Source organism: Mobula birostris, chromosome 3, assembly GCF_030028105.1.
Source record: "Mobula birostris isolate sMobBir1 chromosome 3, sMobBir1.hap1, whole genome shotgun sequence".
In the NCBI taxonomy this organism is placed as follows: Eukaryota; Metazoa; Chordata; class Chondrichthyes; order Myliobatiformes; family Myliobatidae; genus Mobula; species Mobula birostris.
Genome location: NC_092372.1, coordinates 178,742,485 through 178,757,977, shown reverse-complemented (window position 1 = coordinate 178,757,977; position 15,493 = coordinate 178,742,485). Strand labels below are relative to the sequence as shown.

Sequence of the window (15,493 nt, the reverse complement as noted above, 5' to 3'; positions counted from 1 at the left end):
GGAGTAAAGGAAACTACAGTGGCATGAGAGAGGAACTGGCCAAAGTTGACTGGAAAGAGACACTGGCGGGAAAGACAACAGAGCAGCAGTGGCTGGAGTTTATGCGAGAAATGAGGAATGTGCAAGACAGGTATATTCCAAAAAAGAAGAAATTTTCGAGTGGAAAAAGAATGCAACAGTGGCTGACAAGAGAAGTCAAAGCCAAAGTTAAAGCTAAGGAGAGGGAATACAAGGAAGCAAAAATTAGTGGGAAGACAGAAGATTGGGAAGTCTTTAAAACCTTACAAAAGGAAACCAAGAAGGTCATTAAGAGAGAAAAGATTAACTATGAAAGGAAACTAGCAAATAATATCAAAGAGGATACTAAAAGCTTTTTCAAGCATATAAAGAGTAAAAGACAGGTGAGAGTAGATATAGGACCGATAGAAAATGATACTAGAGAAATTGTAATGGGAGATGAGGAGATGGCAGAGGAACTGAACAAGTATTTTGCATCAGTCTTCACTGAGGAAGACAGCAGGATACCGGACACTTAAGGGTGGCAGGGAAGAGAAGTGTGCGCAGTCACAATTACGACAGAGAAAGTACTCAGGAAGCTGAATAGGCTAAAGGTCGATAAATCTCCTGGACCAGATGGAATGCACCCTCGTGTTCTGAAGGAAGTAGCTGTGGAGATTGCGGAGGCATTAGCGATGATCTTTCAAAAGTCGATAGATCCTGGCATGGTTCCGGAAGACTGGAAGATTGCAAATGTCACTACGCTATTTAAGAAGGGGGCAAGGAAGTTATAGACCCGTTAGCTTGACGTCGGTGGTTGGGAAGTTGTTGGAGTCGATTGTCAAGGATGAGGTTACAGAGTACCTGGAGGCATATGACAAGATAGGCAGAACTCAGCATGGATTCCTTAAAGGAAAATCCTGCCTGACAAACCTATTACAATCTTTTGAGGAAATTACCAGTAGGCTAGACAAGGGAGATGCAGTGGATGTTGTATATTTGGATTTTCAGAAGGCCTTTGACAAGGTGCCACACATGAGGCTGCTTAACAAGATAAGAGCCCATGGAATTACGGGAAAGTTACATACGTGGATAGAGCATTGGCTGATTGGCAGGAAACAGAGAGTGGGAATAAAGGGATCCTATTCTGGTTGGCTGCCGGTTACCAGTGGTTTTCCACAGGGATCAATGTTGGGGCCGCTTCTTTTTACATTGTACATCAACGATTTGGATTATGGAATAGATGGCTTTGTGGCTAAGTTTGCTGACGATACGAAGATAGGTGGAGGGGCCGGTAGTGCTGAGGAAACGGAGAGTCTGCAGAGAGACTTGGATAGATTGGAAGAATGAGCAGAGAAGTGGCAAATGAAGTACAATGTTGGAAAGTGTATGGTTATGCACTTCGGCAGAAAAAATAAACTGGCAGACTATTATTTAAATGGGGAAAGAATTCAAAGTTCTGAGATGCAACGGGACTTGGGAGTCCTCGTACAGGATTCCCTTAAAGTTAACCTCCAGGTTGAGTCGGTAGTGAAGAAGGCGAATGCAATGTTGGCATTCATTTCTAGAGGAATAGAGTATAGGAGCAGGGATGTGATGTTGAGGCTCTATAAGGCGTGGTGAGACCTCACTTAGAGTACTGTGGGCAGTTTTGGTCTCCTTATTTAAGAAAGGATGTGCTGACGTTGGAGAGGGTACAGAGAAGATTCACTAGAATGATTCCGGGAATGAGAGGGTTAACATATCAGGAACGTTTGTCCGCTCTTGGACTGTATTCCTTGGAGTTTAGAAGAATGAGGGGAGGCCTCATAGAAACATTTCGAATGTTAAAAGGCATGGGCAGAGTGGATATGGCAAAGTTGTTTCCCATGATGAGGGAGTCTAGTACGAGAGGGCATGACTTCAGGATTGAAGGGCGCCCTTTCAGAACAGAAATGCGAAAAAATTTTTTTAGTCAGAGGGTGGTGAATCTATGGAATTTGTTGCCACGGGCAGCAGTGGAGGCCAAGTCATTGGGTGTATTTAAGGCAGAGATTGTTAGGTATCTGAGTAGCCAGGGCATCAAAGGTTATGGTGAGAAGGCGGGGCAGTGGGACTAAATAGGATAAAATGGATCAGCTCATGATAAAATGGCGGAGCAGACTCAATGGGCCGAATGGCCTACGTCTGCTCCTTTGTCTTATGGTCTTCTCAACCCCATTCTCCTGTCTTCTCCCTGTAAACTTTGGCATTCTTACTAACCAAGAACCTATCAAGCTCCACTTTAAATTTCTGGAAGAGGGGCAAAGTTAAGATGATGCTAAGCGGTGACTCCTTTGCTTAGACCTTCAGAAGCAGCTCTATTTCCATCTTTAACATCTTCATTTTTTCCTTTCAGTGTTCTTTTGAAGACCCTGACCTGGAGTTACACGCTGACTTCGGTTCTTTGCGGGAATGGGACCTGCTCTCGGGGTTCCATAACTGGCTGTTGTTTGGCAGGCCAAGGGTTCGGTCTGAGAGTCCAGTGCTTGAATTTGGAAGCCTAAGATCTCAGGGCTCTGGAGGGGGTGGATCGACGGTTGGTGTCATGGCAAGAGACCCGTCTGTCGTCAGGGGAGTCAGGATATATGCTGTGGGCCCGAAGACCCAAGATCTTTGCAATCTTCGGGCACAGAGCTTGGAAAAAAGCAACGTAACGGACTTTAACATCATAAACCAACGAGTTGTTTGTTACGTCTCCCCACTCGCTGGTGAAAAACAGAGACATCTTTTTCTCCCTTATTAGGGAGAGAGAGAATCTGCAGTATGTCATATGCCGGATGAAATGCGAAGTCTCTGGGGTAACTGCAAGTCTGCAGGGTCTTTGCTATTGCTGTACTCACACTGAGTGCTCGGTGACAGTGCTGAAGCTTGCTTTTTTTTGCCGGTGGGGGGAGGGGGGATTGTTGCTCGCTACCACTTATGCGGGGGGGGGGAGCTGGGGGCGTATTTGGGGTTCTTACACTTATCTGTCATTCATTCTTTGGGGTACATCTCTGTTTTCATGGATGTTTGTGAAGAAAGAGCCTTTCAGGATGTATATTGTATACATTTCACTGACATTAAATTGGACCTATGAACCTTTGAAATATGTCCAATGACGTGGCCTCCACAACCACCTGTGGCAATGAATTCCACAGATTCACCACACTCTGACTAAAGAAATTCCTCCTCATCTCTGTTCTAAGTGGACTTCCATCTATTTTGAGGTTGTGCCCTCTGGTCCTACACTCCCTCCACCATAGAAAACATCATCTCCACATCCACTCTATCTAGGCCTTTCAATATTTGACAAGTTTCAATGACATCCCCCCTCATTCTTCCAACTTCCAGTGAGTACAAGCCCAAAGTCATCAAGCACTCCTCATACCATAACCCTTTCATTTCCGGAAACATTCTTGTGAACCTCCCCTGGGCCCTCTACAAATCCAGGACATCTTTTCTTAGATGAGGACCCAAAACTGCTCACAATTCTCCAAATGTGTTCTGATCAATGGATTATAATGCCTCAGCATTACAGTTTTACTTTCATATTCCAGTGTTCTTCAAATTAATGCTAACATTGCATTTGTCTTTCTAACCATTGACTCAACTTGACATACAGTATAAAATGGAAAGAAGTGATCACAACACCAACCCACGTGGAACGCCACTAGTCACCGGCAGTCAACCAGAAAAGATCCCCTTTATTTCCTCTCTGTCTCCTGCCAGTTAGCCAATCTTCTATCCATGCTAGTATCTTTCCTGTAATACCATGTTCTCTTATATTGTTAAGTAGCTTCATGTGCAGCACCTTGTCAAAAGCCTTCTGAAAATCCAAATACACAACATCCACTGACTCTTCTTCGCCAAGTCATTGGGTGTATTTAAGGCAGAGATTGTTAGGTATCTGAGTAGCCAGGGCATCAAAGGTTATGGTGAGAAGGCGGGGGAGTGGGACTAAATAGGAGAATGGATCAGCTCATGATAAAATGGCGGAGCAGACTCGATGGGCCGAATGGCCTACTTCTGCTCCTTTGTCTTATGGTCTTATAGTCTATCCTGCTTGCTATTTCCTTGAAGAGCTCCAACATTTGTCAGGCAAGGTTTCTGCTTAAGGAAACCATGCTCTCTTTGGCCTATTAGAAACAGAAATATGGAAAATCTACAGCACAATGCAGGCCATTCAGCCCACAATGCTGTGCTGAACATGTACTTACCTTAGAAATTACCTAGGGTTACCCATAGCCCTCTATTTTGTAAGCTCCATGTACCTACCCAGGAGTCTCTTATAAGACCCTATCATATCTGCCTCTACCACCATTGCCAGCAGCCCATTCCATGCACTCACCACTCTCTGCGTAAAAAACTTATCCTCTCTACCTACTTCCAAGCACCTTAAAACTGTGCCCTCTCATGATAGCCATTTCAGCCCTGGGAAACAACCTCTGACTATCCACACAATCAATGCCTCTCATCATCTTATACACCTCTATCAGGTCACCTCTCATCCTCAACTTCACTCAACCTATTCTCATAAAGGCATGGTCACCAATTCAGGCAACATCCTTGTAAACCTCCTCTGCACCCTTTCTATAATTTTCACATCCTTCTGTAGTGAGGCGACCAGAAATGAGCACAGCACTCCAAGTGGGGCCTGACCAGGGTCCTAAATAGCTGTAACATTACGTCTCGACTCTTAAACTCAATCGCACGGCTGATGAAGGCCAATGCACTGTATGCCTTCTTAACCACAGAGTCAACCTACACAGCAGCTTTGAGTGTCCTATAGACTCTGACCACAAGTTCCCTCTGGTCCTCCACACTGCCAAGAGACTTACCATTAATACTATATTCTGCCGTCATATTTTACCTAACAATATGAACCACCTCACACTTATCTGGATTGAACTCCATCTGCCATTTCTCAGCTCAGTTTTGCATCCTATCAATGTCCCGCTGTAACCTCTGACAGTCCTCCACACTATCTACAACACCTCCAACCTTTGTGTCATCAGCAAATTTACTAACCCATCCCTCCACTTCCTCATCCGGGTCATTTATAAAAATCACGAGGAATAGGGTTTCCAGAACAGATCCTCGAGGCACACCATTATTCACCAACCCCCATGCTGAATATGACCCGTCTACAACCATTCTTTACCTTCTGTGAGCAAGCTAGTTCTGGATCCAAAAAGCAAGGTTCTCTTGGATCCCATGCCTCCTTACTTTCTCAATAAGCCTTGCGTTGGGTACCTTATCAAATGCCTTGCTGAAATTCATATATAATACGTCTAGTGCTCTACCTTCATCAATGTGTTTAGTCACATCCTTAAAAAGTTCAATCAGGCTCATAAGGCACGAAAACTGAAAATTTGTCAAAGGCACAATATGTCTTTGACAAAGCCATGCTAACTATTTCTAATCATATTATGTCTCTCCAAATGTCCATAAATACTACCTCTCCGGATCTTTTCCATCAACTTACCAACCACTGAAGTAAGATTCACTGGTCTATAATTTCCTGGGCTATCTCTACTCCCTTTCTTGAATAAGGGAACAACATCTACAACCCTCCAATCCTCTGGAACCTCTCCCATCCCCAATGATGATGCAAAGATCACTGCTAGAGACTCATCAATCTCCTCCCTCTCCTCCCACAGTAGCCTGGGGTACATCTCAACTGGTCCCAGAGACTTATCCAACTTGATGCTTTCCAAAAGCTCCAGCACATCCTCTTTCTTAATGTCTACATGTTCAAGCTTTTCAATCCTGAAAACTGAAGCAAACTATTCATTATGTACCTCTGCTATCTCCTCTGGTTCCATACACACTTTTCTACTGTCACAATTGATTGGTCCTATTCTCTCACATCTTATCCTCTTGGTCTTCATATACCTGTAGAATGCCTTGGGGTTTTCCTTAATCCTGTCCCCCAAGGCCTTCTCATGGCCCCTTCTGGCTCTCCTAATTTCATTCTCAAGCTCCTTCCTGCTAGCCTTATAATTTTCTAGATCTCTGTCATTACCTGGTTTTTTGACCCTTTTGTAAGCTCTTCTTTCCTTCTTGACTAGATGTACAACAGCCTTTGTACACCACAGTTCCTGTTCCCTACCATCCTTGCCCTGTCTCATTGGAATGCACTTATGCAGAACACCACGCAAATATCCCCTGAACATTTGCCACATTTCTGCCGGACATTTCCCTGAGAACATCTGTTCCCAACTCATGCTTCCAAGTTCTTGCCTTGTAGCTTCCCCTTACTCCAATTAATCACTTTCCTAACTTGACTGTTTCTATCTCTCTCCAATGCTACGGTGAAGGAGATAGAATTGTGGTCACTATCTCCAAAATGCTCTCCCACTGAGAGATCTGACACCTGACCAGGTTCATTTCCCAATACCAGATCAAGAACAGTCTCTCCTCTTGTAGGCTTATCTAGATATTGTGTCAGGAAACCTTCCTAAACACACATAACAAACTCCACCCTATCTGAATCCCTTGCTCTAGGGTGTTGCCAATCATTATTTGGGAAATTAAAATCACCCACCACAACAACCCTGTTATTATTACACCTTTCCAGAAACTGTCTCCCTATCTGCTCCTTGATGTCCCTGTTACTATTGGGTGGTCTATAAAAAAACACCCAGTAGAGTTATTGACCCCTTCCTGTTTCTAACTTACACCCACGGAGACTCCATAGACAATCCCACATGATTTCCTCCTTTTCTGCAGCCATGACACTATCTCTTTTGCCTCCCTCCCCATCCTTTCTGAAACATCTAAAGCCTGGCACTTGAAGTAACCACTCCTGTCCCTGAGCCATCCAAGTCTCTGTAATGGCCATAACATCATGGCTCCAAGTACTGATCCACGCTTTAAGCTCATCCACTTTCTTCATGATGCTTCTTGCATTAAAAGAGACACATCTCAAACCATCGGTCTGAGCGCATCCCTTATCTATCACCTGCTTATCCTTCCTCTCACACTGTCTCCAAGATTTCTCTATTTGTGAGCCAACAGCCCCTTCCTCCACCTCTTCAGTTCAGTTCCCACCTCGCAGCAATTCCAGTTTAAACTCTCCCCAGTAGCCTTAGCAAACCTTCCTGCCAGAATATTGGTCCCCCTCGGATTCAAGTGCAATACATCCTTTTTGTACAGGTCACGCCTGCCCCAATAGAGGTCCCAATGATCCAGAAATCTGAATCCCTGCCCCCTGCTCCAATCCCTCAGCCATGCATTTATCCTCCACCTCACTCTATTCCTATACTCACGGTTACGAGGCACAGGCAGTAATTCTGAGATTACTACCTTTGAGGTCCTGCTTCTCACCTTCCTACCTAACTCCCTGTAGTCTGTGTTCAGGGCCTCTTTCCTTTTCCTACCTATGTTGTTGGTACCAATATGTAGCACGACCTCTGGCTGTTCACCTTCCCACTTCAGGATACCATGGACATGATCAGAAACATCCCAGACCCTAGCACCTGGGAGGCAAACTATCATCCGTGTTTCTTTCCTATGTCCACAGCATCACCTGTCTGATCTCCTAACTACAGAGTCCCCTACTACCGCTGCCTTCTTCCTTTCCCTTCCCTTCTGAGCCATAGGGCCAGACTCTGTGCCAGAGGCATGGCCACTAGGTAGGCCGTTCCCCCCAACAGTACTCAAACAGGAGTGCTTATTGTTACTCTCTAGTTTCTGACTCTTGCCCTTCCCTCTCCTGACTGTTACCCACTTATTTGTCTCTCGAGGCCCCGGTGTGACTACTTGCCTATCGCTCCTCTCTATCACATCCTCACTTTCCCTGACCAGACGAAGGTCATCGAGCTGTATCTCCAGTTCCCTAACCCAGTCTCTAAGGAGCTGCAGCTCAACACACGTGGTGCAGATGTGGCCTTCCGGGAGGCTGGGAGTCTCCCGGACATCCCACATCTAATATCCAGTGCAGAACACCAGCCTCACAGACATACTTCCTATTTCTATTCTTCACAGGTAACCTACCTCACCTCGACCCATTATTGTTGAAGCTCAATTGAGCCAAAGCCCTCCTACGCTGTCTAACTCTACTCTTATGCCCGCTCTATAAAGCTGTCTCCTTTTAAACTCTTTGCGCTGCTCTAAATCGCTGACGTCCACGCGCTTGCACAGACATCCCTTGATCAAACCGCTGAAGAAAAAACTGTCTCCTTTCAAATTCTTTGTGCTAGTCTAACTCGCTGACATCCACGTGCTTGCGTAGTTGTACTATTGTTATCATGTGCCCCCAAGTACTGTAAAACCTCATCCTTAACAATGGGCTCCAACATCTTCCCAATCACTGAAGTCAGGCTAACTGGCCTATAATTTCCTTTCTTCTGCCTCCCTCTCTTCTTAAAAAAAGGGGAGCTTCCCAAGCACCTTCCCCTTAGCAATAGCAACCACACTCACTTCAGTTCCTTGACATACTCAAAATTCTGGCATACTGCTAATATCTTCCACAATGAAGACTAACACAAAATACTTATTAAGTTCATCTGCCATGTCTTTATCCCCCAATATTTCTTCTTCAGTGCCATTTTCCAGCAGACTGATATGCTCTTTCCTCTTATATCTGGAAAAACTTTTGATATCCTCTATTATTGGCCAGCTTACCTTCATATTTCATATTTTCACTCTATGTTTCTTTAAAGTTGCCTTTTGTGGGTTTTAAAATCTTCCCAATCCTCTAACTTCCCATTAGTTTGTTCTATATTAGGTGCCCTTTCTTTTGCTTTTATGCTGTCTTTGACTTCCCTTGTTAGCCATGGTTGCACCATCCTCTTTAGAATACTTCCTCATCTTTGGGAGACATTGATACTGTGCCTTCTGAATTGTTCGCAGAAATTCCAGCCACTACTGTACTACCATCATCGCTGCTAGTGTCCCCTTTCAATCAACTTTGGTTTGCTCCTTTCTCATACATCTGTAATTTATTTGATACACTTGACATTAGCTTCCACTTCTTAGACTGAAAGGTGAATATTATCACACTATGATCACCCTCTCCTATGGGTTCCTTTACCTTCAGCTCCATAATCAAATTTAGTTCGTTACACAACACCCAATCCAGAATTCCCTTTTCCCTCTGCCTGATGTTTATAGATCCACGAATGTTCCGAATGGACACAAGATCAATGTAACAATATTTATAGATTCAATTTTAAATCTGTTCTCTTATGTGAAAGTGGACCAAATTTAAAATTGTATTGTAAAGAACCTGCAAAACTTATGCACATTGACATTTTCAGAAGCTTGCTCAATTGGCAAAAAAAACTTCTGTGTAAAGGAAGGTGACTAGCTTAGCCTTGCTACTTAAAAGAAAAGAAGGCATGCCAAGGAACCTCCAATGGTCTTGGAAGTTACATGATAAAGGCAACTCCAGAAGGGTGGTTTTATGTTTTCGGAACATATACAGCAGGTTGATGGACAATCAGAAGAAACCCTGGAAAATACTCCCACAAGTGTAATCAGATGTTCTAGTGTAGAAGGTACAAGGCTCAAGTAATTGTTCCTTTTGACGATGCCAATTGTCTTCTTTTTGCTACCCACAGAAAATCCAACTTGTTTCCCTCTCTCTGCATAAACTTATACAGCAGTTGTTAATAACATATTGGATTTCAGCAAGATTATAGCAGCTAGAACAAGAGGAAATATCCCCCAACAGCTGCCTGCTTCATCACACAGCAGTAATCAAAAATCTTAATAGCTCCTACCATAATGAAAAGCTTAAACACATATTTCTCAAACAGACCTCTGCTCCCTAACCACCAATCTCCCTAACACCTGCATCACCATGATTCTGAAATTTCCATGTATTCCAGAGAATAAATCAAGTCAATTTAATAACAACATTAAATTTTTTTAAAAATCTAAATGTCCATGCAACTTACTGTAGTCCATAGCATGTTGAAAGGGCCACAGAGCTTTGAGCATTTCCTTGAATTTTGCCATGGTAATAACAGTGTTCTCCTCCCTGTAATTAAAATGAATCAGTGTCACAATGCATTGCGCTCTGCAGATTTGAAGATTTCACTATAAACAAAACTAAAAAAAACCAGTATCATAGAACAGCTGAAGATATTTATATATTTTTATGGCATTTTCCAGATTAATCCAAGTAACAGGTTCAGTAGTACGAATCTCACTTCTTTTTCTGTGTATAAGAACAACCTTCCTGAATGCATAAGAAACAGGTAATTAGTACCTCCATCTCAGCCACTGCTTATACAACATGGAACCATACAGCATAAGAACAGACCCACTCTGTGCCACCCGTGACTAAACTAAACCAATCTGCAGTACATGATCTATACCCTTTCATACATGTTCATATAACCATCCAAGTGCCTCTTAAATGTCACTATCGTGTAGACGTCTACCACCACCCAGCGCTCTCTCTGCAATAGAAAATCCTAACGCACACATCTTCTTTAAGCTTTCCCTCTCTCACCTTGCCTGTTACATTTTCACCTTGGGAAAAAGAGTATCTTTCTGAACTTCAGAGTTACAAGATTGTTTGATTTGGGAAAATGAGAAATTTCAGGAGGGATCTGTCTTATCCTATAAAGCGCAATACCCATCAGCTAATAAAAGACAGAGCTAATCAATAAGGAAAATGAAAACCACCCATGTTCTTCTCATCTGAGTGTATGTATAAAACAATGCCATTGCATAAATAGGAAGTATAAAGACCAGCTATGAAACATTAGTTTGCTGAGAGCACGCAGCTCAATGCTATGTTGAGAACAGAATCCTAATATCAAGAAAGTATAAAATAGAGGACAATAACTCAAAGTAAAGGATATCACAGCTCAGGTATTCCAGATGATTAAATTAAGTGCTGACATAATTTTTCCTCGCTCTATGTTCTTTCCTGTATTTTGGAAATAACATCAAAAAAGGATCAAAGGCAGAAACTGGCTCTCAGTGCCATGTACTGAATGTGCAGTACAGTGGCAGATACACATTGAATAGTACTCAAAACCATAAGAACATAAGAAACACAGGCAGGATAAGGTTATTTAGATCCTTGTGCCTACCTTCACCTATCAATAAAATCATGGCTGATCTTTCAGGTCATTGTCTTTTCTTGTACTCATCTCAAAATCCTTAACTTAGAGACTGTGGTCCTCAGTGCTAGTTGCCCCAGCCATGGGAAACATATTCCTTGCATCTATAAAGCCAAGCCTTGGAAAAAAAATCACCAACCACTCTCTTAAACCATAAAGGCCCAATCTGTTCAATCTTTTCAAGAGCACAAATCCCAGTGTCAGGAACCAATCTGTTGAACCTTTGTTGCATTCTCTACCTTGTAAATATATTCTTATGTAGAGAGAACTAAGTTGTACCCAATATTCCAGGTAAGGTATAGCTAAACCCTATCTATTTGCAGAAAGGCACCATTATTCCTGTACTCGAATCCTCTTGCAATAAAGACTAGCATATTGTTTGCCTTATATGCATGCAGAGCATTCACATTTAACTATAGTAAAATTTGTACAGGGACATCTAGTTGTCTAAGAACAGCAACACTTTTCATTCTCTTGCTATTTAAAAATATTCTGCCTTTTTTTCACACCGAAGTGGATGAGTTAATACTTTTCCACATTTTATTCTACCTGTCCTGCACTTAACCATTCATTTAGTCCAGTTACATTCCTTTGAACTTCTCTGAATCTTCATCACAAATCTCACTTCCTTCCAGTCCCTGCCAATTCCAAATGTTGCTTCTACCAAAGCTGATGCACGCATACTACTACAGTCATATATCTGTATGATTAAGGACAAATTTTTATACCACAACTCTTTAAAAAAAAAATCTGTCCTCTCCAATTTGCACATTTTCTCAACCAACTTAAACTCTTCTCTTTTGACAAATAACCACAGTATTAGAAGGATAAATGTGAATCACGTGCATAAAATCAAAAATGCTGTCAAACTGTGCAAGCCACACATAAAATTCTTGTTAAGATCTCGTCAACCATATTATTGATGGATTTATTGCATAGCCATTGTCCCCAATTGGTATATGGCTAGGAAGAGTTCAAGTTAGGTTCCAGTTAATAAGGCCAGGACCTCCCTCAAAGTGAAAGTGCTTCATGGCTCCAATCAGTGGCTTTGCAGTCTTTATAAGTCTTTGCAGCTGACAAGAAGATGTGATAGGCCAGTAGGGGAGAGCAGACACTTTGATTTTTCTAATGTGGCTCTGGAGGCCTGAGAAGATGGGCCAGCTAGGAAGAGAAGACGTACACCCCAAAAGTAGTACACAAGCCAAACTATAATTGGAGAGGATAGCAAATAAGCTCATTGAGTCAAGCCCCAGACAGGGTTTCAGTGCTTTCAGGATCTTACCTCTACCGCCAAAGTCAGTGAATACATTATCAAATTTTAACTCCTGACACTCTTAGTATCAAACATACTAATATCAAACATACTTCCTTCTCTTGCAATAGAGGCTGACATGTAACTGCTGTCAGGAACAGCAACCCTCAGTGTCTCTGACGAGCAGCAGTGCAGAGGTGGTGGATAAAATGCTCATATCTAGCCCCATTCCCTTTCACATTAATTCCAGAATCTCTTCCAATGTACACCCTGTAAATGGCAAACACACATTTCTTACATAGACCCATTTAACTTCACCATAAGCACAACTTTGAGACTACCCCTTTGAAGATAGTTAAGAACTTCTACATGCCTGGGAAGCAATAGCTGGACCAGTAAGCAGTGAACAAAAGTATCCAACATTTGAAGTCATACTCATGACATAAGGTGCCCTTAACTTGAAGGCAAGATCGGCAGCTTGGAATGAGTGGTCTGCAATCAGGGAATAGATGTAATCAGCATAAAAACACAGTTGCACACAAGGTCTACTTCAAAGGATTCAGAGGAGGATTTCAATCAGGCAACCTGCAGAAGCTGCTCACAAAATGCTGGAGAAATTCAGTAGGGCCCGTTACATCTTTGGAGGGAATAGTAGGGGAGGGGAGCCAGTGAGAGAAGGAGTGTATAGACGATGGGCAGATGAGGAGGATGGGGGAAAGGAAAAGAGACATGGTGATGGAGGCCAGATAGATTATGAGGAGAAAGAAAAGAATTGGAGCATTTACTGGAAGTTGGAGCATTCAGTATTTATGGTGCCAGGCTGTAGGTTACCCATGCAGAATATGAGGTGCTGGTATCTTGACTGCATCATTGTCCATTTCCCTCTATAGGTGCTGTCTGAGCCACTGAATTCCTCCTGCAGTTTGTGTGTTGCTCCAGATTCCAGTATCTGTTGAGCAGCAGTGAGAGGTTGAAGATGTCCTTGAACTTTGGCTCAAACAGGCTTCGGCGAGAACAGGCAGAGGCCAGGGTAGGTTCCGCTAAGTTTTTTGTTCAGATTGTTTAGTGCAGTGAGAATGCCAGGCAGGATGTTGGAATGCTCCTCTTGCAGGATGTGGGAAGTCAGGGAGCCCTCCGGTGTCCCTGACAACAACACCTGCAAGAAGTGCATCCAGCTGCAGCTCCTGACAAACCGCGTTAGGGAACTGGAGCAGGAGCTGGATGACCTGCGGATCATTCGGGAGAATGAGGGGATTATAGATCGTAGCTACAGGGAGGTAGTTACGCCAAAGGAGCAGAGGACAGGAAATTGGGTCACTGTCAGGCGAGGGAAGGGGAAAGGGCAGGCAGAGCAGGGTTCCCCTGTGGCCATTCCCCTCAACAACAAGTATACCGCATTGGATACTGTTGGGGGGGGATGACTTACCTGGGACTATCTGCAGTAGCCGGAACTCTGGCACTGAGTCTGGCTCTGCAGTGCAGAAGGGAGGGGGGAAAAGAGGAGAGCGGTAGTGATAGGGGACTCGATAGTTAGAGGTGCAGACAGGAGGTTCTGTGGTCGTGACAGAGAATCCAGGATGGTTTGTTGCCTCCCAGGTGCCAGGGTCAAGGATGTCTCTGATCGATTGCATGACATTCTGAAGTGGGAGGGTGACCAGCCAGATGTCGTGGTGCACATCGGTACCAATGACATAGCAAGGAAGAGTGAAGAGGTCCTGGACAGTGAGTATAGAGAGCTTGGTAGGAAGTAGAAAAGCAGGACCTCAAGGGTGGTAATCTCAGGATTGCTACCTGTGCTAGGTGCCAGTGAGGGTAGGAATAGGATGCTCTGGAGGAGGAACAAGTGGCTGAGGAACTGGTGTAGGGGGCAGGGTTTCAGATTTCAGGATCATTGGGACCTCTTCTGGGGCAGGTGGGACCTGTACAAGAGAGACGAACCACAGGGGGACCAATATCCTTTCAGGGAGGTTTGTTAGTGCTATTGGGGAGGCTTTAAACTAGATTTGCAGGGGGATGCAACCAGAGTGCCAGAGCTGACAGTGTGGCTGGGGTGAAAATAAATGATGTTGAAAGTTTAAGCAAATCCGCTGACAGAAAGGTTGTGAGTGGTGGTAAAAATCTTCTGAGGTGTATATATTTCAATGCTAGGAGTATTGCGGGGAAGGCGGATGAGTTGAGGGCGTGGATTGACACATGGAATTATGATGTTGTAGCAATTAGTGAAACTTGGCTACAGGAGGGGCAGGACTGGCAGCTTAATATTCCAGGGTTCTGATGTTTCAGATGTGATCGAGGCAGAGGAATGAAAGGTGGGGGAGTAGCATTGCTGGTTAGGGAAAAATATTACAGCAGTGCTCAGGCAGGACAGATTAGAGGGCTTGTCTACTGAATCCTTATTGGTGGAGCTGAGAAACAGGAAAGGTATGGCCACATTAGTGGGATTGTATTACAGACCACCCAATAGTCAACGAGACTTGGAAGAGCAAATCTGCAGAGAGATAGCAGGCAACTGCAGGAAACATAAAGTTGTGGCGGTAGGGGATTTTAATTTTCCATACATTGATTGGGACTCCCATACTGTTAGGGGTCTAGATGGTTTAGAGTTTGTAAATTGTGTTCAGGAAAGTTTTCTAAATCAATATATAGAGGGACCAACTTGAGGGGATGCAATATTGGACCTCCTGTTAGGAAACGAATTAGGGCAAGTGACAGAAGTCTGTGCAGGGGAGCACTTTGGTTCCAGTGATCATAACACCATTAGTTTCAATTTGATCATGGACAAGGATAGATCTGGTCCTAGGGTTGAGGTTCTGAACTGGAAGAAGGCCAAATTTGAAGAAATGAGAAAGGATCTAAAAAGCGTGGATTGGGACAGGTTGTTCTTTGGCAAAGATGTGATTGGTAGGTGGGAAGCCTTCAAACGGGAAATTTTGAGAGTGCAGAGTTTGTATGTTCCTGTCAAGATTAAAGGCAAATTGAATAGGAATAAGGAACCTTGGTTCTCAAGGGATATTGCAACTCTGATAAAGAAGAAGAGGGAGTTGTATGAAATGTATAGGAAACAGGGGGTAAATCAGGTGCTTGAGGAGTATAAGAAGTGCAAGAAAATACTTAAGAAAGAAATCAGGAGGGCTAAAAGAAGACATGAGGTTGCCTTGGC

At 43.5% G+C, this 15,493-nt stretch overlaps 1 protein-coding gene across 3 annotated transcripts in view; it reads right to left on the bottom strand.

Annotated features, from left to right (window-relative positions):
- Positions 1-15,493, bottom strand: part of LOC140195455 (disintegrin and metalloproteinase domain-containing protein 22-like) — a 345,726-nt gene that overhangs the window by 240,948 nt on the left and 89,285 nt on the right. For all 3 annotated transcript variants that reach the window (XM_072253768.1, XM_072253769.1, XM_072253771.1), the window contains exon 5: positions 9,903-9,985. In XM_072253768.1, coding sequence (XP_072109869.1) covers positions 9,903-9,985 — 83 coding nt within the window. The remainder of the gene's footprint in view (positions 1-9,902; positions 9,986-15,493) is intronic.